The 25697-nt window shown below is 35.8% G+C and overlaps 2 protein-coding genes and 1 long non-coding RNA gene across 7 annotated transcripts; all 3 read left to right on the top strand.

Moving 5' to 3' along the window:
* Positions 1-5275: 5275 nt before the first annotated feature.
* LOC109067423 (protein N-lysine methyltransferase METTL21A) lies at positions 5276-6578 on the top strand. 3 transcript variants are annotated; one of them, XM_042749225.1, is made up of 5 exons: positions 5276-5480; positions 5591-5743; positions 5886-5997; positions 6085-6140; positions 6229-6390. In XM_042749225.1, the coding sequence occupies exons 2-5, from the start codon at positions 5597-5599 to the stop codon at positions 6241-6243; spliced, it is 330 nt and encodes a 109-aa protein (XP_042605159.1). In that variant the 5' UTR covers positions 5276-5480; positions 5591-5596; the 3' UTR covers positions 6244-6390. The 3 variants fall into 3 exon arrangements, with proteins under 3 accessions (XP_042605159.1, XP_042605158.1, XP_042605157.1); XM_042749224.1 differs by having other exon boundaries at positions 5279-5480; positions 5566-5743; positions 6085-6578; XM_042749223.1 differs by having other exon boundaries at positions 5280-5480; positions 6085-6578.
* Positions 6579-10724: 4146 nt separating this feature from the next.
* On the top strand, positions 10725-23219 carry LOC109047856 (dipeptidyl peptidase 4-like). 3 transcript variants are annotated; one of them, XM_042749493.1, is made up of 21 exons: positions 10725-10883; positions 11059-11143; positions 11594-11686; positions 12122-12216; positions 16203-16323; positions 16453-16607; positions 17519-17613; positions 17695-17827; positions 17925-17963; positions 18062-18160; positions 18355-18425; positions 18504-18557; positions 18635-18762; positions 18861-18908; positions 19512-19610; positions 19710-19779; positions 19869-20063; positions 21998-22052; positions 22270-22369; positions 22827-22885; positions 23046-23219. In XM_042749493.1, exons 1-21 carry the CDS (start codon positions 10881-10883, stop codon positions 23202-23204), a joined length of 1956 nt encoding a protein of 651 aa, XP_042605427.1. In that variant the 5' UTR covers positions 10725-10880; the 3' UTR covers positions 23205-23219. The 3 variants fall into 3 exon arrangements, with proteins under 3 accessions (XP_042605427.1, XP_042605428.1, XP_042605429.1); XM_042749494.1 differs by lacking the exon at positions 11059-11143 and having other exon boundaries at positions 10740-10883; XM_042749495.1 differs by lacking the exons at positions 10725-10883; positions 11059-11143; positions 11594-11686; positions 12122-12216 and adding an exon at positions 13491-13523.
* Positions 23220-23777: 558 nt separating this feature from the next.
* Positions 23778-24740, top strand: LOC122141602. Its single transcript, XR_006157974.1, has 2 exons — positions 23778-23807; positions 24324-24740. It is a non-coding gene; the product is annotated as an uncharacterized LOC122141602 (long non-coding RNA).
* Positions 24741-25697: the final 957 nt, after the last annotated feature.

Genomic DNA, 25697 nt, shown 5'->3' with positions numbered 1-25697 from the left:
ATGCAATAGCCCTAGCGGTGTAAGTGCCATTGCAGCTGCCATATGCCCCAGGAGCCTTTGAAATAGTTTCACTGGCCCTTGGCGATGAGCAGGCTGGGGCGCTGTGGCCGGCGGACGGTTGGAGGCAGCAGTTGCCCGTCAGGGCAGGGTGTGAAGAAACACCTCAGTCTACTTCTGTGCAGCCGAGAGCTGCTGGGCCAAGCTCTTGACCACGTTGCCAAAGAGGCTGGTCTGGGACACAAGGGCATTAAGGAACCAAACTTTTTTGGCGTCCCTCATATTGACCAGACACAGCCAGAGATGGCCCTCCTGGATCACAAGTGTGGACATTGCACAACCCTGAGAACTCGTGGTGACCTTCATCACTCAGAGCACAAGTGTGGACATTGCACAACCCTGAGCGTGAGGTCAGTAGTGGTATTGTGACCACCCTCATGCAGATCCTTCAGTGCCTTGGCCTGATGAACCTGCAGTAACGCTGTAGTGTGTAAAGTGGAGGCAGCTTGTCCACAGGTCGTATAAGCATCGCCAGACTGGCCAGGACCCGGTAGGGGAGCCACGGTTTGCCCTGCCGGATGGAGGCAGTATTAGAACACAACTGCATCGCAACCAACCACTACACCAGGGGGGACCCCCCTGTATCCCCTAACTGCACCACTGTCGATGGTGGTGAGGGAGGAGGAACCAGCAGATTGGTTTCCGGCAGTAAAAGGTGGCGTCCATGAGCTGGTGAGTTCCTCATGCACCTCCGGGAAGAAAGGCACTGAGGCGGGAACAAGCGCACTGAGGCGGGTTTCAGAGAACCAGCGTCTGAGGCGGGTTTCAGAGAACCAGCGTGAGCCACTCAAGCCCTACCTTCTCGGCGGATCAGCGGCATCACAAAATGACCACCGCTGACTATAGCAACCCTCTGAGTAAAGGTTGGTGACGGCTCACTTCAAGCACTGCATGCGTGTTAAAGTTGGTTCGTTACTATAGCAACCCACCCCCTCCCCAAACAAACGGAATATTGATGTGGGCATCGCTGACTATTTCAAACATAAAATTGCTCTTTTGAAGTTCAGTGTTGTAACAGTCTCTATTAAATAGTCGATTGTATCTGTTATTTAAGAAGGAACCAGTAGATGACACTGCTGTACTAGAGAACCAGGATCATATTTTTATATTACTAAACACACTAATTCTTTACATATGGTTTAATTTGTTAGCATTTGAGCATATAAAACATTTCAACAATGCTTTTACAGCCATTTGGCTATGGATAAGGATCATTTTAATTTTAAGGAATCGTTAAGACCGCTTTGTGAACCATTTGATTGATTCGTTAAAAAGAACCAGCACAAAAGAACAATTCACTCACGAATTGAACTATGACTTGCAAGTAAGTTTTACTCCATACAAGATCAATATTTACATTTACATTTAGTCATTTAGCAGACACTTTTATCCAAAGGACTTACAAATGAGGACCATGGAAACAATCAAAATCAACAAAAGAGCAATGATTTACAAGTGCTATGACAGGTCTCAGTTAGCTTAACTCAGTACACGTAGCAAGGTTTTTGTATAGTAAATAAAAAGAAAACAGACAGAATAGAAAAAGAATAGAGCAAGCTAGTGTTAAAGGCCTTTTTTGCTTTTGTTAATTTTGTAATAAATAAAAAAAGAAAACAAATAGAATTTAAAAAGATTAGAAAAGCTATAGTGTTAGTATTTTCAGACGAGTTCATTTGATTTACATTCCAAAAACAATTTAACTTTGCATTACTAATACTACATACAACAAACTTTACAAAAGCTGCATATAATTATGAGATGATAAACCTTCATAAAAGCAACAGTCTATAGTAGACATGTTCAGACTCTCTGTTACTGGATGTGTGTCACAAAAAAACACCATTCTATACAAGCCAAGCACATACAGACACTGACAATACAGAAATCAAACTAAATGCGCACTCACAACAGAATTGAAGTGGTAATCAAAAGAAATGTTCTTACTTATTTAATGAAACATTTTACAGCTGAAAATATCAATATTCAAATTTCATCAAGACTGTATTCATTTCCTGTCCAGTGACTGTTAAATTCTCTATTTCCAGGATTTTCACGACCATCATTCAGGGACTGATTGTGATGTTCTCCTCTTCTTTTAGCTCTTCTGGATCTGATGTCATACACCACTATGGCAACAGTAGCCATGCCCACCACAGCAGAGCTGACCAATCGAATCACAGCTTCAGTGAAACCGCAACAGTGAACGAAGTCTGAGAACAAAAAAAGAGAAGTTTTAATGAGAAACTCACCAACAACATGATGTTGACATACTTGCACATGTCTGACAGAATTGACTGATGTCTAGATGTGTGGTCTGGTTTCTGATGGGGTTGTTGAGCACACAGCTATAGGTGTTTTTATCCTGATATTCCACCTCCAGAGCTAGAGAGAGACTGATGCTGAGATCAGACACACTGATGCTGGACAATAAACTGTTTCCTTTTTACCAGGAGAGAGTCACATGACTCACATTCAACACTGAACACTCAGCTGGGTTCCTGTGGCTCAGTGGTAGAGCATTGCGTTGGCAGCGTAAAAGGGCATGGGTTCAATTCCCAGGGAACACACATACTGACAAAAATATGTATAGCCTGAATGCACTGTAAGTCGCTTTGGATAAAAGCGTCTGCTTAATGCATAAATGTAAATGAACAATTCTGACCTGATGATGAGGATGAATAGTTTGAAGAGTCTCTAGTAATGTCAGGAATGGGCAGACGAGCTGGAAAATATATATAAAAAAATAAGACAAAAGTATAAATGTTATTAGAAGGGGGTGAGTATTATTATTGTCACTTATTTTCAGCTTTTTAAGGCCTTTTATCACAAGCTTTCAAAACAAAGAAATGCATAAATATGCATAAATCTGTACATTTAATTGAAATGCTTACCATAGACAGTAACATTGAAATAGAACGGTTTGTATTTTATCAGTTGATAAAGTCCAGAGTCTGTTGTACTGATGTTCCTGATGGTCAGAGATCCAGTTTGATTGTCGATCTGTAGTCTGTCTCTTAATAGCTCAGCATTAAAATAATTAATAACAGGTGCCCCCTTATTAAACTGAATGACTATAAATGTTGGTTTGTTTTTGTCAGGTCCAAACCTCCACTGTATGTGATATATAGTTTGTCTGGGTACATCAGTAACATCAGTGTGAAGAGTAACAGCATCTCCCTCCATCACTGACATCTTCATTCTGTCTGTATCTGAACCAAGCAAACCAAAATAGCGAGATTTAAAAAAAAAAAACAGTTTGACCAAAAATGTATGTTTTGTAATTATTTGCTCATCCTGTTGATCCACACCTGTTGGAATTTCTTTTATCTGTGGAACTCAAAAGATATTTTGAATGCATACTAGTGAAAGTGAAAAGGATCCAGTGCATTGCATGCAAATGTCTTTTGAGTTTCCACAGAAGAAAGTCGAAGAGGTTTGGAACAATTTTAAGGTGACAACAGAATTTTAGTTAATCTGACTTTATGTAACCTGATGCAATAAAAACATGTATAACTCACCAACCAGATGCCATAAACAGAAGAAAATAAGTATGCAGATCATTTTTTCAGCCGTTTGAGATAATGAAGAAAATATAAAATGAAACTCTTCTGTCTGTCAGTCCAAAGAACTACTTAAGTTGTCCTTCATGTGGTTAAACGTCTGTCTGTTCCTCAATAGTCACGTGTTACAATCATCTTGATGATGATGAACCATTTGAAAAGTCTCTGATAATGACAGGAATGGGAAGACGGAAGCTGTAAGATATGAGATGTTAAAATAAAATAAAGGACTATATACTAAATTAGTCATCAGTTTTGTAAGCGCAAGTCAAATATGAAGTTCATAGTAGGAAAAAACAGTCCTTCACCCATAAACGACACACACACACACACACACACACACACACACACACACACACACATATTTAACTCATGCAAAGCAACTGTTTAAATTTGACACATTTATCTCTGCTGATTATCTGTGTTGCTGTAGTCAGTATTTGAACTACAAAAGAGAAAGTCATGCTGTCAAGGATGTGACTTTCATCTGACATGTTTTTCTACTGATCATATCTGTGTAGCATCTGTGCATCATTTTTTAATCAGCCTTGACATCCTGTAGAGGTGTTAAAAAGTGGACTTCCCCCAGACTGATTCGAATTCTTTTATTTTTCATTATCACACTGATGCAGATTCTTTACATATAGTTCATTTGTTAGTATTTGAGTTCATTTGTTAGTACCTCCAGGAAACCCTTCAACAATCTACTGGGATTCAAACAAACAACCTTCAGTTCCTGATGATCAATTCAAACTGACTCCATTCAGCCCTTAATAAACAACAAGCAGATCAGACAAAGAATCACACTAGATTTTAAGGTCCCATTCTCACTATTACACATATTGAGCTCATGCCATAAGGAAGTGGCTTTGACACATTTATTTTGCTGACTATCTGTGTTGCTGTAGTCAGTGTTTTTGTCAGGCTTGTTTTTTTTTTAACTTTCTGCATCATGGACCCAAATTGCTTTCTCAATGTTATTTGTGAGAAATATATTGTTATAGGCCTATGGGTTCTAATCAGCTGTTTTCTGTCCGCCTGACAGTAATTCTCAGAAGAAATGACTTAGTATCTAGAGTCAGTGTAGAATTTAGATTTTGTGTTCAATAAATGTAGTCATTTAAATGCAGTAATTCGGTCGACATTTGATTTATTTGAACTGTAATAATTTGTGTGTGGTGAAAACTCTTCAGAGAAAAAAGAAAACATTTAATGTGTGATAAATACTGCATTCTTGCATATTTAATAGTGGCTGCGTCCTCATTGGCATTATTGTTTCATTTAGTAAACGCAAAATAAGATTTTGCTCATATAAGAATGTTCCTTCATGAACAATCAAACAGAAGCACTTCATACAGGAATTAATCTGATCTCACTTCAGAAAGTGTTAAATAAAGATGCAGCTATAGACATGTTTCACATACTATTTAAGTATAGACACAGAGTAAATTAACAGGATTTAAAGATTATGTTTTTTTTCTTTAGCTTTTTAGTTTTTTCCTTTAACATCAATGCTCCACGCTCCATCCTAGAAGGTGGCGGTATATGCACAAAAACCGTCATAAAAGCGTCAAGGAAGAAGAAGAAGCTCGCTCAAACCATAGACATAATATAGAGGAAGAAGAAGAAGCTAGTTACACGCCTAAACATCAGAAGGCGCAGCTGAGTCACGAGTCGACTGACAGCAGCAGTAAAAGCAGACGAGCCACAGATCGCTGAATGGACCATGCTGAAGACTCTCTTGTTTACTAACAGTCTGTATCGGATTTTTCTTTGTTTTCTCATTTTTCTTTGTTATGCAATCAAATTATTTTAAAACGTTACAGAATAAGAAACTGTTAACTCGGTGGATTTACGAAATAGGTATGTACATGCTTACTATATACAGCACGACACTAAAAAAGCTATCAGATATGACTTTTATTCTATAATTAACCTTCATTTTAAGATTAAGTTTTCATGCATTTGAACAGCTCAAGATGGCTTTGGTGCCCTATGATGAGAATCTACTTCCTGCTCTGTCCAAACTTCACCAGACTTCAGCTGAATTTAATCTGGCCAATCACAGGATCAGACTCAGCCAGGACTGGAACCGATTGGGTGTCGCTGCTGTGGTCTGGGACGCCGTAAGTTCAGCTCCATCATTAGTGGGTAAAAATCTGGACTGGTAAAGAAAGGTTGCAGGTTCGGATCCCACAGGATTTGTTCACAAGTGTGTACTTTTTCCAGTCATAATAAACGAATAGTCAATCCCTGTTTATTTTCCAGGCGGTCGTGCTCTGCATGTTCCTGGAGATGGGAACGGTGGATCTGAAAGGAAAGAGAGTTATTGAGCTCGGAGCCGGCACAGGATTGGTGGGCATTGTAGCTGCTCTGCTTGGTGAGAATGAAAGCTTTGCCTGAATATTTCATTGTTTTATTTTTTTTAATCAGAATTATTTTATTCAGTAGTACTCCTTTCTCTCAGGAGCCAGCGTGAGAATTACAGACCGAGAAGCTGCACTGGAATTTCTGACTGCCAATGTGCGTGAAAACATTCCTCCGGGCCAGCAGGGGGCGGTACAGGTATCCGAACTTACCTGGGGTGAGAATCTACATCTGTATCCCACAGGCAGCTTTGATCTGATCCTGGGAGCCGACATTGTTTACCTGGAGGAGACGTTTCCCGCCCTGCTGCAGACTCTTGAGCACCTGAGCGCGGAGAACACGGTGGTGTTGTTGTCCTGCCGGATTCGTTACGAGCGAGACGAGCGCTTCCTGATGGAGCTGCGCCGGAGCTTCTCTGTGCGAGAGGTCTATTATGACTCTCAGAGGGACATTCACATTTACAGAGCCGTGAAGAACACCTCCAACACCGAACTGTAAGAGGAAACTTTGGGTGGAGGTTCCTGTTTGTAATTCAAAGCCTTTCAAGCTTTATAAAAAGTACTGAAGATGATTAAATGACAATATTTACAAGGACCATAATGTTTATATGTTTTTTTTGGCTTCACTGCTCGGGCAGCAGGTGGCGCTGCTATACAATACAGGAGGGGAATAATAATCTGGCCAGACACCCGTTTTGCCTTCAGCATCTCTTTTCATTTTGTTTTCACTTGATTGATTTTTAAAAGCCAGTACTCGATTGCAAATGAGATGCAGAATGATAATTATTATATTAGTTTTATTAACAATTGTTGATTTCTATAAACAATCCAAAATATATTTATTATTATAATTAATATAATTAATACATTATTATTTAAATATAATTAATAGTAACAAAAATAATAATAATTATTGTTATTTTTAAATATATTTAAAATGTTATTAACTATTGTTATGTTTTCATATATAATTCAAATATTAAATTAAATCATTAAAGCATCATTGTTCTTCTTCTTCTTATTATTATTATTATTATTATTATTAACTATTATAATGTTTTTGTATATAATCCAAAATATTAATTAATAATAATAGTAAAAGTGATAATAATAATGCTTAAAATTATTATTTAAATATAAATCATTGTTCTTGTTTATATACAATCCAAAATATATCTATTATTATAGTTAATATAATTAAAAGTTATTATTACTACCACCACTACTACTACTACTACGTCTTGTTGTCAAAAAATATATAAATTATAATAATATAACCTAAAATTGTTTTTAAATGGTAATAGTCATAATAATAACGAAAATAGTTATGAATTATATATATATATATATATATATATATATATATATATATATATATATATATATATACAATCAATATATTATCATTATTAATTACTATATGTAAATATAAGAAAACAACAACAATAATAATAATAATAATTATGTGTGTATAGTTGTTAAAGGATGTTAGACTTAAAAATAACATTTGTAAACATGTGAACTCGGCACAGTAATTTGTTTTGACATTTAAGGATGTAGAAGACCAAACCCGGATTTATGTTAGCTACGCTTTTGATGCATTAAACCCCAGATACGTATCATCAAAATGACCCTTATCTTGGATAAACATGTCTCCAGTTTTATAACAGATAACCCACATCCTGTCAAGATCTAATCAAAGTGTAGGCTCTGAAATATTTCAAACCAATCAATAATTTGAGACGTTTTTAATTTGAGGATAGCATGTATTTGCAGGTGTCTTTTTTATATTTCCGATGTATTACTGCACACTTGGAGGCACATGCTGTGATTCATTATTGTGTCTCAGAATAATGATGTGTTTTTCTTGAGAAGTCATTACTGGACCAAACGCGTCGTGAAGCAGCGTGACATCGTCCCTGATGCCGCTAGAATGTCGTTAAAGCACATCACCTGTTAAAAGCGACACACAAAAAAAGGATGTTTTAATGCGCTGCAGCCCATGCTGCATTAGGCCATATTGAATTTAAGTGAGTGTGTGTGTATTTGTTTGCAGAGGAAGTCCGCTTTGTGGCAGATGAGACAGTTCCACCTGAGCGCAGTCAATAAAGAAGACACTATGATATTTGTTGAGCTTTTAACAGGCTTTTAAACCCGTGTTGTCTGCTGTTAAATGATTTCTGAAGATCCTCCGATATGGAAAGAACATCCTTTGAAGTTTCCTTCAGCCGCACTTTAGATATTTTATAAGACGTCATAATTCGTTTTTATTCGAAACACTGCCGCAGTTTAATTGTGCAAAGTTTTGACCGAAGACAGTTGTGAACAGCCTAAAAACAGCACACATGGCCTTGCATTGTTTTCTGTGACATCACGTCTTTCAGCCCCTTTACTGCAAGAGCCGTTCTCTAGCGACAGTGACATCAGAACACTTTGCCCTGATTGGTCAAAACCGAAACTCATCCTGGTATTGTGACTCACTTATTGCACCGTAATTACAGTAAACGCCTGTCTTGAATGCATGGATGTGACCTTTCACTCCTATATGATAAAAATCTTTCGTCAAACATCTAATCTATTGCATTTTACAGCCCTTGACAGTGGAAAAAGCCCTTAGTTATCATATGTTATCTTACATGTTATATTATCTTGAGTCCTTACAGAATATGGTCGGTTACAGTCGGTTTGATTTCAACCCTTGATAAAATATAATAAATGATATATAATAATAAATAGTAGTAATATAAATAAACAAATGTATGTTTAAAATAATTTTATTTTGTAATTATTAACTCGCAAATTTTGATTTAGTTATATGACAATAAAATGCAGCAGGTTTTCCAACCCAATGGCACGATATAACATCACTATTTTGTACAAGTTGTCGACTTCGTATAAATTCCTATGCTGTGATTCGTACGAAAACTGGTTTAAAACAAAACAAACAAACAAACAAACAAAAACATCGAGCTCCAACCCGAAACCGTCGGTGGGTGAAGCAGATTGTATGAATTCATACGAATTAGCAACCAATTCAGCAAAACGTAAAATAGTTACAATATAGTTGTAACTATATAGTTATTGCCGCGAGATTGTGTCGGGTTTTCCAACTTTGTTAATAGTGATATTAAGAACATAACTAAAAAATCAGTTCAAAAGAAACATCTGTGGATCATTCATCGCTACTATGTTGTTATGCATAAAACATTTTCACAAAATGGCCAAACATTGGCCTAGAAATTGTCTTTAATTCGTTTTCCTGAAACAGTTTGTGCCTTGAATGCACTTTAAGTCTTTCTGTATTAATAAAATTTACATAGGCCTTATGCACAGTTTTACATTTCAAATGTGCTCTTTAGATAGGCCTACTAAAAACTGCCAGGAAAGTCTTTTTTATTAAAGTTCCCTGTGGCTTTAAATGAAGTGGCAACACCGTTATGAAATAGCATTGAACACCACACCCAAAGGAAGCATTATGCTTAAAAACCTAAATTAATAAACACACTCTCTCACACTCTTTCAAAGAACACAGGAACGACTGAAGAATGGGAAATCAATGCAATACATAATGCTTTATGCCAAAAAGAGGGGTTCACCCTATTCCCGAATCATAATATTTGGGAATAAATGTCTAATATGGGAGGAAATCCATTCTTGACTTGTTTAAAATGTTTATACAAAGTAGAAACATCTAATTCCCCAAATGGCCTGCATGAGGTTTAGAATAGCTTTTAAAGACTTAATTAAGTTATGTTAAAATGTTTTTGATGTAGGCTAGTACTTGTATCAACTTAAATCAGGGAATTTGTTTTAATAATAGAACGTGTGGACGCCATATGCTAAGGTCAAACTTAACACACGCTTCATCTCCTTTAAAACAACTCAAGGAAGTGCGCCTATGTCACCTCACATTATTTATTATTTGCTTTATCAATGACCATCATAAATTTTATGGTCTGAGAGGCAATATGGGGCCTGCTGTTAGGATGTCAGAAAACAGGCCATCACATATGGGAGGGAATGCTGGCTTTCCATAAGCTCACATATGATTCATATGGAAAAAAAAATGGCACTATTTTAAAATGTGGCCCATGTTTTAAAGGTATGATTCATGAATTAATAGATTGATATACTAACCGTTTTCTTTGATTGAAGGTGTTGGGAAGTCCGATTCATTTAGCGAATCATTTGTTCGAACTGTTTGTTTTAATGAATCGAATCGAATGAGAAGTCCAGCGCATTCGCGGTCTTTTTTTTAGAATGTTTTAAAAAACAGATATAAGTTTTTAATGATTAATAGGGGGGTATTGTTTTTTATGAGTAAAAATATTAATACGACTACTAGTCATTCAAATCTTTAATAATTCCCAGCATTTTTAACAATACCCGAATTTTGTACAGTCGCCTTGTGAATAATTTCGCTCGAAATCGAATCGGTTCACAAGAATGATTCGCGAACTGGATTTCGTGTAGCACACGCTTCTGATGAATCATCCTCACATGGCTCATGTTATAGGACAAATATAGAACATTTATGAATGCAAATGAAAAATGATCTGTGTTGCATGAATATTTGAAGACACTGATCCTTTCCCTTACATCGTGACAAACTCGAGGAAGCTTTCTTTTGTGCAGAAAACGCCACGCTCAGCTTCTTTAGTACCTCTGACATGCATTACAGAGAAATGACCGTATCACTGCCTAAGATACCGTGTTTTAAAGGAATGCGAACTTTAATCTGTCACCACTTTATTGTTTCCTTAACAAGCAAAGTTGAGGTAATATTTAACACTCCTGCTCTCTTCGACTCTCGGGAGCGTCGGCGCGCAACAGAGAAACCGAATTGCGCTGGATAATAACGGGTTTCTGAATCAAGACTCGCGCATTTCACTCTAAAATGGTCAGTAAGTGCTAAATAGTGCAAATATTTCGTGCACAGTTTGTAAAAGTACGTTTTTAACTTTAGAGAGTTGTGCGTAAAAACGCATTTGGAGAGTAAAGGTGCGCTGCGTTCTTCTCGTATATGATCGACTTTAAAGTGGATTTATCTGATTGTTGTTCTTGACATATTTTAGGGGGTTGGAAAATGGGTTCTGGCAGCATTTGGGATCGTAGTGATCGTTGTGGTAATAGCTGTTCCAACAGCCATTTTACTCAATGGTAGGTGATTGTTTATGCATAAATCCATGCGCGTTTGTGTGGATACATTTATTAATGCCTCTTAAAAAATCAATAGCTATTTCTGATTGATAGCTCCATGGAATCGTGGCAAACTTGTTAGTGATTAAATATTATTTTACATGTTTAATGGGTTTATAAGTCTCACTTACTGAACCTGTAGTTTGTAGGCTGTCACAGGTGATTGGCTGCAGGAGTGCTTACATCAGTGTTTTAGACGCAGAACGGAACGCTCTGCAGCCCTTATCTGAGCCATTATCTTCCCCTCAATCTGAACTTTGTGCAGGATAAAGATTTTGCTTGTATATTGCACAATTTATTATATAACACATACACAGACAAAGTTTGTGCTTCAATAAATCAATTCTATCTATCTATCTATCTGTCTATCTGTCTATCTATCTATCTATCTATCTATCTGTCTATCACCAGAGGATAAAACTGTATCCAAGAGGACTTTTACTCTAGAAGATTACTTCAATGGAACTGCAAGAACCAAGTCATACAACATGCGATGGGTCTCAGGTACTATGAAATAAATCAGAATCAGAAGAGCTTTATTACCAAGTATGTTTACACACACAAGGAATTTGACTTGACGACAGGAGCTTCCAGTGCAGAAGAAAGTACAGACATACATAGGAATAACACAGTAGGGATGGAATATAACACTAATATAAGAAGAAGAAAAAATAGAATTAAATAATGTACTGTGGCTGTACCGTGTTACAATGAATGTATCAAATAGAAACACTATGGTAATTTGAAATATACCATGCACCATGCCTTTTTTATGGTTCTACCTTGTATGTTTGGCATATATGCATGTTCTGTTAGATATAGTACCCTGTCCAAAAACATGGTAATACCTAGTTTTTGTTTTGTAAGTAAACTTGGATATTGACATGTTTTGTACTGAAATCAACCATTTGCTGCTTTTCTGCACTATTTTCCATGCAGATGATGAATATCTTCACAAGACAGGAGAAGGTTCATTGCATCTGATCAACGCAACCACAGGAAATGGAAGTGAATTCGTCAATCAACAGATATTTGTAAGAGTGTTTGCCTCATCTTCCCTTTTCTGAATAGGGAGTGGTGTTTTGAAATGTCACATACTGGACGTGTGTGAACCATGACTGATTATTGAAGTGATTTTGGTTCGTTTGGGGACCAATTCTCACTATTAACTAACTATTAATCATGACTTTGTCTCAATAAACTCTTAATTTGCTGCTTATTAATAGTTTTTAGGTTTGGGGTAGGGTTAAGGTATCTAAAATATGATTATGCAGAATAACACATTAATATGTGCTTTATAACTGCTAATATGCTAGTGATAGGGATGTTAATAAGCAGCCAATTAATAGTGAAAATTTGTCCCTAAATTAAAGTGTTAACATGATTTCAATGGTTTTTGTCACACGAGCGAGTGAAAAGTCCCAGAAATTTACACTGAAAGATGTGGGGTTGGGTCTTTTTATAGTTGGCGCAGTAAGCAACCACCTAGCAACTACCTAGAATACCCTAGCAACCACATAGCAATGTACTAAACCAGTTTCGCACAAGAAAGCACCACCCTAAATTTTAAAATGGTCTATTCGAATCAAGCGTGTGCAATTCTCTGTTCTTAGATCTGTTCAAAAGTCTGGTAAGAGCAAAGGCTATAAATGTAATTGCACGTTTGTATCGATCCCTTGAACTTACAACGGTTGTCTTTCTTTGATGTTATCAGACCCGTGTGGCAGCTTTTGATTACATGGTGTCAGCAAAAGTCTGGTAAGAGCATTATGAAAATACATCTGTTTCATGAGCAAAATTTGTACACTAAGGTAATCTCTTAATGAAATTTTTTTGGTGCTTTGATTACTTTTGGGTACATTAATTACATTTGTATATTTGTCACATATAATGCTAGCCTAATCTTGTGCTCTATTTTGACAGATAAATATATATATATTAATGTATGACTTTCTTATCCATATATGGAGATATATCCTATATGGCATCATATTCCATCTATGACCAACAATAGCTTCTTTTTCAAAAAAAAGGTTTAAAAAATAATAACACTAATGCCCTTACTAGTGTTGTTGAATAAACGCTCTATGAAGTAAAGCATATTTAGCTGTTTATGTGAAAAACATGCTGCAATATGCTAGGTCAAATAACTGTGACTTAATGAAAACATCAACAATAGCTCTGTAATCATTTCTGAAAAAAACTTGCTGACCATTTATCCATCTCAAAACAGGGCATAGTACTAATGAGGAAAAGACACAATACAGTATACACATGCCCAAACCACATGAAATCCAGATATACACTAAGCATGGACTCGCCATAAACCGGCCACAAACTGGTTAATGTTTAATTATAAAAAAGACATCATCAGTTCTCTTACACGTCAGTGTTTGCTAGGGGAGACGTGGTCTGATGAATCGTTTCAGAAAATATACGGATTTGTTGTCCACCACGAAAACGCAAAGGTGGCATTTTCATCATTTAACTCTCGGAGTTTATTGCCATCTCATTATCTTATTATTTCTGTCTATGAGGAACGTGTGGACGGGGTGAAGTCAGTAACAATGAAGAAAAATGTTACAAAAAATATGTGCATGAAATTTAATACTTTTGCTTGGTTGATTTCCGGGGTAGCTAAATTAATCCGTGGTAGGCAGATCTACACTTAACTACATTTTTGACAATCTTTAAAAATTAAATCATACTGTACATCCTGATTAAAGCTTTAACCCGCTATTTTTCCAATTTTGCTTTTCTTCAACACCCCTCCCCCAACTTGAAGAATCACGAAGGAATATATTAGTAAGTTAAAAAAAAAGTTTAGGAGAATCTAATTTTGAACAACTTATTTTGTGTAAATAAGTAAGCGTAAAAAGTAACTGTAGGCTATTACTGTATTTTGAAAACTAATTGTAGCTTTTTAATCTGATTATAATCCAGATTACATGTTCCGTTACTACTAAGTATTATGTTAATTTCTTGCGCACAATATCGGGATATATATCAATGCATACTGGGGTTTTCTAGTCTATAGTTATGTATTATAAAAGATATATTACATACTGGAGGTAGTTAATTAAAAGAAAGAGTAGCTTTTCCAAAAAAGCTAATGTGTAGCGCATTGTTCTTTAGAGTGGCATTAGATTAGCTATTTTTTTTTTAAAAAAGTGTGTATTTTTTAAAAACAAGATGATTTGTTGTGCAGGTAGTGGTGTTGTATGATGGAAGATATTTGCGCACACAGCTTCTTTTCATTAAATTACTTTAATTAAATAAACAATTGGTTAAATACTGTGATTTATAAATACAGTATTTCCTAGTGTTATTAGTTAAATGTTCAAAAGATATATTAAATGTTGAGGGCTGTAGCTTTTCCAGTATCAAGCAAAATTTCCCAGCAAGTAGTGTTGTAGCATGACAAAATGCTGGCTAAAATACGAGTTTATAATCCATAATATTGCTTTTTTTAGTGAAAAAATTCCATCCCTTGTTGTCCTCTCACATCAAACTTCATCAACATATTTGTTTAGAACTGTTTTGGACTGCTTTCACTGTGCTTTATCTGCGGATATTTCTCTCCTGTTTCAAACAAGATGAGTTTTTCACTAGAGAAAGCAATTTTATTGGATTATGGACTCATATTTTAGCTGGAAGCAATGGTTTGAAGTGAAAAAATGTCTTGATGGATGTGTTTCTTACAAAACATGCAGCTGGGTCATTTCCGTGTCAAATCAACCAAATTTCAAAAACTTCCCCGGGTTACATTTTTGATTTTGCTGATATTTTTTTCAGAAGAAAGACGGGCATGTGTAGTGATGGAAGCCAAAATATTAAATGTCATGGATGAATATTGACTGAGTAATCCACTATTTTGTAGAGGGGGGTCAACATGGTCATTTTCAGAAAGATGGCAGCATTATAATGTTATTTTTACACAGAGTTTGGTAGGTCTGTTAGTAAAATCTCTTCACTTTAGTAATCTTTGTTGCATTATGTTCCAGTGGTGACCATTCAAAAATGGGGATACAGCACATTTCAAGTTTTTTTCTCCAAAGTTTGCATGTGTGTAACTTCAGATGTTGTAGTAAAGATATCTTAAAGGGATACTCCACCCCAAAATGAAAATTTTTTCATTAATCACTTACCCCCATGTCGTTCCAAACCCATAAAAGCTCAATTTGTCTTCAGAACACAATTTAAGATATTTTGGATGAAAACTGGGAGTCCTTTGACTGTCCCATAGACTGCCAAATAAATAACAGTGTAAAGGTCCAGAAAAGGTATGAAAGTCGTCGTCAGAATACTCCATCTGCCATCAGATGTGCGATCTGGGTTATATGAAGCAACAGGAACACGAAGAAAACAAAAATAACGACTTTATTCAAAGTTGAATAAATTGTTGAATAAAGTCATTGTTTTTGTTTTCTTTGCTTACAAAAAGTGTTCCCGTCACTTCATATAACCCAGATTGCACGATGGCAGATGGAGTATTCTGATGATGACTTTCATCCTTTTATGGACCTTGACACTGTTATTTACTTGGCAGTCTATGGGACAGTCACAGGCCTCCTGGTTTTCATCCAAAATATGGCTTGGAACGACATGGAGGTAAGTGATTAATGACAAAATTTTCATTTTGGAGTGGAGTAGCCCTTTAATGCCCTTTTAGATATTGGGTCTTAACAAACTTTCCCTTTGGCATCCTTAAAATATACATATTTTCAGTGGTCAAAAACCAAATGTGGGTCAGATTGCAAAAATGTGATACTTTTTTTTCTTTTAAAGAGGAATGTCTGAAGAATGTCTGGTTGAGTTGACATGGAATGACCCAGCTTTTTTCTCCGACAAATATCTTCAGTGTTTTAAAGCTACGTTCGGATAGTAGCGTGTAGCAATCAAGGGAGTAACAGGGCAAGCTAGCTTCAAACTGCTTGTTTTCCAAAACTCCAATCCCTTTGCACACATATTCCCACTCAACAAAAATGTTTAATGATATATTTTTTTCAAATCCTCACAGGCTTTTGTGTGGCAAAACGATGTCTTTGTGAAGGAAACTCCTACCTCTGCATTCATGCAGGTCACTACTGATGGAGCCCACAACCAGATCCTCAATGGCATTCCTGACTGGGTGTATGAGGGTAAGAGATACATATTTAATGAAGCTGATGGATGTTTAAGTCTTTTACTTTTTGAACACTTAATGGAATATTTCACCAAAATCTATCCAAAAAAAAGTTAGTGTTCATGTGTACCTGTTTTCTCTGCAGAGGAGATGTTCTCCACCAACTTTGCTCTGTGGTGGTCACCAAATGGGAGGTTTGTGGCATACGCCAAATTTAATGACTCAGGAGTCCACAACATTGAGTATACATGGTATGGAGAAGGCCAATATCCAGAAACGGTCTTAATACCATACCCCAAGGTAAAAGGAATTTTTTTTTTTTTTTTTTATAAAGCAAAATGGGATGTTAAAGGAATAGTTTGCCAAAAGTAAAAATTTGCTGAAAATTTACCATCAGGCCATCCAACATGTACAGTAGATAAATTAGTTTCTTCAGCGGAACAAGTTTGAAGAAATTTAGCATTACATCACCTGGTCACCAGTGGATCCGCTGTAATGAATGGGTGCCATCAGAATGAGAGTCCAAACAGCTGATAAAAACATCACAACAATCCACAACATGATTCCAGTCCAGTCCACGTCTTGTGAAGTGAAAAGTTGTGTGTTTGCAAGAAACAAACCCATCATTAAAGCATTTCAACTTTAATCAGTCACTTCAGGCTAAAATATGAATACATAATCCATAATAACACTTTCTGCAGTGAAAACGTCCATCTCCTGTTGTCCTCTTACATCAGAATCTACCAAGATATTTGTTTAGACCTGTTTTGGACTGTAAACAGTGATTGATCTGTGCATATTTCTCACCTGATTCACGACTTTTTCACTGAAGAAAGCAATATTACCAATAGAGGACTCGTATTTTAGCTGGAAACCGTTTGAAGTTAAAAAAACATCTTAATGATGGATTTGTTTAACGCAAAACAAATATTTTTGCTTGACAAGAGGTTAATTGATGGACTCTGGAGTATCCAATGTGTGTTTTTGTTTTTTTTTTATTAGGTTTTTGGGATATGTTTCTTTGGGTAACTTTTTAATAAATCGGATCCATTAGTCATGTAATGCCAAATTTCTCCAAATATGTTCCCAAGAAGAAACAAACTCATCTTGTATGGCCTGAGGGTGAGTAAAATTTCTTCAAATTTAAAATTTTGGGTGACTTATTTATTTATAACACACATTTTTGATGCTCCTATTCACTTGTTTCCAAGGCCGGAACCCCAAACCCAACTGTCGAACTCTTTGTCTTTGACACAAACACAACCACGGCCACTGAAGTCCTGGTTCCCAGTGATGTTGGTGCAGGGTAAGGAGTTTTGGTGTTCGCATGTGTTCTTCAGCAAGTTCTTCAGTAATTTGACCTAAAATGCTCTCTGTTTCATCACAGAGAGCACTACCTGAGCACTGTTACATGGGCGTCAGATGAGCGAATTGCAGTGCAGTGGCAGAAGAGAACGCAGAACTATGTGGCCTTGAAGACGTATGACTTCAGCGGCAATGCTTGGACAGAAAGTTCACTGGTACATCTAACTTCTTGGACTATTGTAGAGTCACTGAATCGACTGAAGCACAATCCTCATCCAATCACAATTCTTCTCATATGCTTTTTTTCAACAGAGCCAGGTTATCACAAGCAGCACAGGTTGGGTTGGCCGGGTATGATTTATTTGATGAAAAAAATCAATTGATATTTAATGCAATGTTGAGTCAAGCTAATATGCTTGCTTGTTGGTTTGTTTGCCTTGTTTTCATAGTTTTCTCCCGATGAACCTGTCTTTCGGCCGGACGGCAGCAGTTGTTATTACATTATGAGTGATGAGAAGCATTTTAAGCATCTTGTTTATTTCATTCCAGTGAGTTTACAAAGTATAAAAATTATAATATTTATAATTTTATTATAATTTTTAGATTTTAGCTTTTTTTTAGGATAAAATGGCTAATTGAGCCGTTTTTAGTAACCTATTTTATTTCTGCATTTAGCTAATATAAACTTTGCATATTTTTTTGCGTTGCATATTTGTTCATATTGTTTGATATTGTTTCCTAGACAGCAAGGTCATTCCTGACAACAGGAAATTGGGAGGTCACTAGCATCCTTAAGGTCACAAACGATGCTGTGTAAGTTAATTTGCTAGAAACTTCTGTCACTGAGTGTCCGAGATTCTTTTCTCAACTTTTTTCCTCTGTTTGTGACAGATACTATGTGAGTAACGAACACAATGCGAGTCCGGGCCAAAGGAACGTTTACAAGTGAGTGTCGCAAGCTGAATATTTTGATATTTTCATAGTTGAAAAATGTAATAAAATGTGTATTTATTGTTCGGCAGAATCACTATAAAGGGTGATTCTCATTCTGAGCGTGAGTGTCTGACCTGTACCCTCAATGCGGACCGGTGCAAATATAATTCTGCCCTGTTTAGCACTAAAGGAACCTACTACCTCATGAGCTGTTCTGGTACGTCATGTATATTCATTTTATAGCACTTCTCCATATTCAAAGTACATAAAGCACACAAAAAGTACCCAATTCCTTTTAATTGTTTGTTTCTGAAGGGCCTGGACTTCCTCTGCATACACTGAGAAACAGCAGAGATGGAACAGGTATGGCTAAGTGTTAAAGTCATTAAAACAGCTGCCAGTAGCAGTTAGCGCACAGATTAACTGTTAGCATAAATGGGTTCAAATCCCATTTACTGAACATTTTTTTTACATCCCCACCACTTCCCATCAGAGATAGAAACCACTTAGATTAAACCATAATAGTGATACAAGCCATAGTGACATTTACTGAACATTTTTTTTACATCCCCACCACTTCCCATCTAGAATCAGATTGATGTGAATTAGTATAGCAACACCCCTAATGATCACCCAAATCAGCCTATCGACATCCTAGCACCCACCCAGAACACCCTGGGAACCATATATATATATTAATTATAATATTAATATTATAATATTACAGCAAAAATATAAAATGCATGTTGGAATACATGAATGTGGAAACTTTAAATTTGTTGCAGTAATTGTAATCCCATTTATATAATTCATTAAAAAAAATTATATATTCTATAAAAATATTACTATATTCTAAAAACTTAGCGATTACAAATTTAACCGTTTAAGAGCACTATTTCTCTGTTTTCATTATCAGTTATATTCCTGGTACTAACTTACTGAATTTTTCAAAACGTTTTTTTTTAGAGGTGAGAGTTCTTGAAGACAACAAAGATTTGGAAAATACTCTGCAGGATATCGCAATGCCGTCAGTTATGCATGGCACACTGAAGATTGGAGAGTTTGGTAAGGCTGACTCTGCAGGAGAGCAGAGAATCAGATCGAATAACCTAGAAAATATGTTTGTTTTAAATCCTAATCTTGTGTGGGGTTTTTTTTCCTCAGACCTCTGGTACCAGATGATTCTGCCTCCCAAATTCGACAAATCCAAAAAATATCCTCTGCTTATTGATGTGTAAGCTAGCTACACATTTTGTGGTTTGATTTTGAGCTCTGATCTGGGTTTGATAGCCACTATGGTCTTGATTCTTTCATATCCCGTAGATATGCAGGCCCCTGCAGTCAGAAGTCAGATTTCCGGTTCAGGGTGGGATGGTCCACATACTTGGCCAGCACGGAGAAAGTGATTGTGGCCAGCTTTGATGGGAGAGGAAGTGGTTACCAAGGAGACAAAATCATGCATGCCCTCTACAAACGACTTGGCACTTACGAAGTTGAGGATCAGATAACAGCGGCTAGGTACAAATATGTGTCCACACAGCTCTTAAGTGAATACAATGTTTTAGTGTGCCAGACATGAATATTTTCTCAAACGATGTGTTTATGTTGAGGAGAGGTGAGCTGTTACTTTACTAAGTGACCAGACTAACAATTTTTCAAATGTTGGATGTTAAAAATGGGAAAAAATCTCATGGACTTGCAATAAAGGATTCATATCTAAACTCTGTTGATTTGATCCAGTATAGGCAACCACCCAGAATACAATGAAAATTACCTAGCAACACCCTAGCAACCATCCAAAACACTCTGGCAACTCACATAGCAATGCCTTAGCAACCACTCAAATCATCTTGGAAACAACCTGACAACTACCTAGAAACCACTTTTTAACATACTAGTAACCACCCAAAACAGCCTGGAATCCACCTAACAACGCCCTTTTGACCGCCCAAATCACCCTAGCAATGACTTAACAACCACACAGAACGCTCTGGAAGCTACAAACTGTAGCAGCGCTCTAGTGACCACCCAAATCACCCTAGCAACGACCTAGCAACCAGCCAGAACGCTCTGGAAGCTACAATCTGTAGCAATGCTCTAGTGACCACCCAAATCACCCTAGCAACGACCTAGCAACCAGCCAGAACGCTCTGGAAGCTACAATCTGTAGCAACGCTCCAGTGACCACCCAAATCACCCTAGCAACGACCTAGGCAAACCAGCCAGAACGCTCTGGAAGCTACAATCTGTTAACAACGCTCCAGTGACCACCCAAATCACCCTAGCAACGACCTAGCAACCAGCCAGAACGCTCTGGAAGCTACAAACTGTAGCAGCGCTCTAGTGACCACCCAAATCACCCTAGCAACGACCTAGCAACCAGCCAGAACGCTCTAGAAGTTACAGTCCGTAGCAACGGTCTAGTGACCCACCCAAATCACCCTAGCAACGACCTAGCAACCAGCCAGAACGCTCTAGAAGCTACAATCTGTAGCAACGGTCTAGTGACCACCCAAATCACCCTAGCAACGACCTAGCAACCAGCCAGAACGCTCTTGAAGTTACAGTCCGTAGCAACGGTCTAGTGACCACCCAAATCACCCTAGCAACGACCTAGCAACCAGCCAGAACGCTCTGGAAGCTACAATCTGTAGCAACGGTCTAGTGACCACCCAAATCACCCTAGCAACGACCTAGCAACCAGCCAGAACGCTCTGGAAGCTACAATCTGTAGCAACGGTCTAGTGACCACCCAAATCACCCTAGCAACGACCTAGCAACCAGCCAGAACGCTCTGGAAGCTACAATCTGTAGCAACGGTCTAGTGACCACATCAGAAGAATACATCACTAGAATACATCAGAAAACACTTAGCAACATAATAGTCATACTAGCCCTAGAACCATCTAGAACCCCCTGGAAACCATTTAAAAACATCCTAGAAACCATTCAGAATACTGTGGAAACCATCTAGCAACACCCGTAATGATCACCCAAATCACACTATCGACATCCTAACATCCACTCAGAACACCCTGGAAACCACTTAGCAATACTCTAGCAGCCACCTAGTACACTTCAAAAACCACTTAGCAATGACCCAAAACACCCTGGAAACCACTTAGCGACACCCTAGCAACTTGCCAATGTCCTAGCATCCACTCCCAACACTCTGGAAACCATCTAGTGACATCTTGTCAACCTAGGAATGCCTAGCAACCACCCAGAACACCCTGGAAATTATCTAGCAACTTAGCAATGCCCTAGCAACAACATTGAGGACCCTAGAAACCACCTACACAAAAAAAATTGTAGTGAAGTACAGTATTCTAGCAATAATTCACTCATAATTGAACTGTAACAATTGGTTTAATCATGTTACATAGCATACAGTTGACATTTGCATTTCATATATTAGAAATTACAAATCTATTTTTTTTCTTCATTTTTAGACATTTTATTGACATGGGCTTCATAGATAAAAACAGGGTTGCCATCTGGGGCTGGGTAAGTTTAATTACCAGAAATCATTGTTCTGATATCATGAATCTGACAAACTTCATTTTGACAGTTGTCTTGATTGCAAAGTGGTTGTTTTATCCGTTTTTAAAATAATGACACTGACTTTTATATTTTGTTATTTGATGCAAAGATATTCATGCATTTTAAGTCCACATACAATTTTTTGGGTTACTGTATGAGTAACCGTGTGTTTGTGCTGCAGTCTTACGGCGGTTACGTCACTTCAATGGTTCTGGGAGCCGGAAGTGGAGTTTTTAAATGCGGAATGGCCGTCGCTCCGGTCTCTAAATGGGAGTATTATGGTATGTATTATGTATAATCGTAATCCATTACTGATTTCAAATTACATTAGGAAAACTGTAGTTAGTAACATTATCTGGATTACAGATATCAGGTAATGTAGTCTGTAGTACGTTTTCATTACTTTTAGATTACTTTTGATTTAGCTCATTTGTCACATAGGCATGAATGTGATTGTGTATCATGCTGATTAAAACAACAAAGAAAACAAAGAAAATATATTTCATTCTGTTATCAGTATTATGAAATAAATAAATTCTGAAAAAAGTAATGCCATTGAGAGAATATGTAATCATGTATTCCATAAAAACGTAACTGTAACCTAGCATTTTTAAATGTAAAATAATCTAATTACAAGTTAATTGTGAAACAATTATATGTAATCAGTTATTACGTAGTACTGATTATGGTTAAGTTCATTCCTGTCATGTGATAAGGCTGTTCTGTAATTTCCTCCAGACTCTATTTACACTGAGAGGTACATGCTGACGCCAGCGGAGAACCAGGCCTTTTACGATGTAAGTTGCGCTTGGAAATTCAAAACTTTTTTTTGATAAACTCATTGGTTTCCCCATGATGACGTCACAGAGAAGTGTGAGTCAGTCCTAAAATAACTCACGAGAGGAAAGCGCAAGTGTTGCATCACTCAGGATTTGTGGGATGTTATGATTCTTGTAGAATTCCACAGTGACGGGAAGAGCCAAGAACTTTAAATGGGTTCAGTACCTCCTGGTGCACGGCACCGCTGACGGTGAGATACGACCCGTCTCTCTCTCTATCTCTGTCCCTCGTCCTGTCTCTGCAACTGAGCAGGCTTTACTAAATGGAAATAAATGAACATGAAAATAAAAAATAAAAATGAGCTGCATTCTTGTTTATTTTTTTTATTTTTTGTTAAAATAATTATTTTCTGAAATGTATATTCATCTCTCACTGACATTTTTATATGCAGCCCTTATATTGATATATATCAATTACTGTAAATATCATTAAAAAAACATTTTGAATGTAATTTTAGTTATTATAATTATTCAGAATATTTCCTAAAAACTTCAGAAATATATTTCCTTGGTATTTTGGTAGTTTTGAGTTCATTATATATATATATATATATATAAATATTTTATATATATTTTAAAGATATTTACATGTTTAGGGTATCTATATATCTATATATATATATATATATATATATATATATATATATATATATATATATATATATATATAGTATTTTGGTAGTTTTGAGTTCATTATATATATATATACCCTAAACATGTAAATATCTTTAAAATAACTCAAATTACATGACTTAAAATGAAAACTTATCACATCTTTATTTTTTTTTTTCTGTTTTTCTTTTTTGTTTTTGTTTAATTTTAACTTGCTGCTAGGTTCTCTGATGTGTTAGTGGATGGTGGATTGGAATTTGATGCAATGGTAAGAGGTAAGAAGGATTGCAGTTTTGTTTTTTATTATTTATTCTAATAAATTATAATATAATGAATATAGTAATAAAAATATAAAAATATTATAAATTATTTTATATGAATTGAAAAAATATAAAATTATACTTAAATTATTTATAAATTTGTATAATAAATATACATTTATATATATAGTACTAAAATATTACAAATATTACATATTTTTTAATTTAATATGAATTGAAAAAATATAAAATTATACTTTATATATATATATTTATATATATAATATATTATATATATATTTATATATATTTTTTAATTTATATTTGTTCTCAATAGCATTACAAAGCAATTAATAAAAAATAATAAAAGAATTAGCATAATTAGAGTATTTTGCATGTCACATTGGTAGACATGAATTCTTCATGTCAATAATCTATAAAGCAGCTCCAAAAAGTATTAAAACAGATATATGGTGAATATTTGAAGTGTTTTTCACTCATGATCTGTTCTGTCTCTCTGTCAGTGGTACACCGATGAAGACCACAGTCTCGGCGGCTCGGCCAATCAGCACGTCTACACTCACATGAGTCACTTTCTGAAAAACTGCTTTGCTTGAACTTGTGAAACTTTCCATTGGACCAAATAAGCCAGAAGCTAAAGCACTGAATCCATGTTACTTCCAGACCACTTCACACACTTAAACACGGCAGGAGTGTGTGACTTCCCATCAGCAGCTACTCAATCCACAAGAAACCTGTAGCTACTGTACTGTGATGCAATAACAAACTCCTTTAGTCACGTTTATCAGTTTTATATCTACAGTCTGAACAACTGAGTCATGAATCTTCAGTACACCGAAAAAAACATGGAAATACTTCCTTGATGAACACAAAGCTTGATGAGCTAGCTAAAGAAAACCGAGAGTAAAAAAATAAACAAAGCTTGATGAGCTAGCTAAAGAAAACCGAGAGTAAAAAAATAAAATATAAATATTTATTATTAATATTAAATACCTTTTAAGCTGGGAAGAGCAATACTGTGTATTTTCCATATTACGTGCATTGCCAGCTGTATTTTCATGTATAGTACAAAATAAAAAAAAAAATATTAATGTTAATTTAATCATGTATTTATCAAATACATTAAATATAAAATAATTCATTACAATATTTTCTCATTTGAAATAATTTTTTATTAAGTTTTGTTGAATAGCCAGTAATCCTTTAAGAAAATATTTATTGTATGTCCCATTACCCTTAAAATGTAAGCCATAATTTGTATGATATAGCAGAGATATTTTCAATATGTAATAAAATTCAACAAAAGTGTGTTAAATTGTTTGTGACTTATTTACACTTCACACATATTAAATAACTTTTTTTTTCAAGTTTCAAGCTTAAGTATGAAATAATTTCCAAATGTATTCATTCTTACAAGCCAAGCCTCTTTTCTCTTTTAAAATATTTTAAATAATTCAAAAAAACCTTTTTTTAGTTAAAGTAGTGATTTTACTGTTATCCTGATTATCCTGAAAATAAACTTTATTAATAGCATTTTTAAAACATTTAAATTTGAAGTGTCAGTTTAAGTTTATTATTGATGCACAACAGATTGTACTATTTTTTAACAAAATAAATGTGTTGTTTATTAAAACAACAAATATATGAAAATTTGATATGCTAGTAATCAAATTCTAGCACCTCAAAATGCATTCCAGGAATTTTTTATGTATGAAGAAACTTTGTCCACCACTTTTGTTTACACAAAGTTGTCATTGACATATTAATATTGCATTGAACTGATTTTTGTAAATCAAATCACACTGATTTTGAGTGCAAAGCATCCTGGGTTGGACACAAGAATCATGTGTACTAAAACTAAAAAACACATGAAAAGT

The sequence above is a fragment of the Cyprinus carpio genome, chromosome B22 (assembly GCF_018340385.1).
Source record: "Cyprinus carpio isolate SPL01 chromosome B22, ASM1834038v1, whole genome shotgun sequence".
NCBI lineage: Eukaryota > Metazoa > Chordata > Actinopteri > Cypriniformes > Cyprinidae > Cyprinus > Cyprinus carpio.
The sequence above is the reverse complement of the archived record's forward strand: the minus strand, read 5'-3'. Positions and strand labels throughout refer to the sequence as shown.

Bases quoted from the DNA above. Each gene is read 5' to 3' on its own strand.
- LOC109067423 (XM_042749224.1), top strand. From the start codon at position 5,597: ATGGCTTTGGTGCCCTATGATGAGAATCTACTTCCTGCTCTGTCCAAA. The intron at 5,744-5,885 runs GTAAGTTCAGCT...TTTATTTTCCAG, and splicing joins CTGCTGTGGTCTGGGACGCC to GCGGTCGTGCTCTGCATGTT. The intron at 5,998-6,084 runs GTGAGAATGAAA...CCTTTCTCTCAG, and splicing joins CATTGTAGCTGCTCTGCTTG to GAGCCAGCGTGAGAATTACA.
- LOC109047856 (XM_042749493.1), top strand. The intron at 17,614-17,694 runs GTAAGGAGTTTT...GTTTCATCACAG, and splicing joins CCCAGTGATGTTGGTGCAGG to AGAGCACTACCTGAGCACTG. The intron at 17,964-18,061 runs GTATGATTTATT...TTGTTTTCATAG, and splicing joins GCACAGGTTGGGTTGGCCGG to TTTTCTCCCGATGAACCTGT.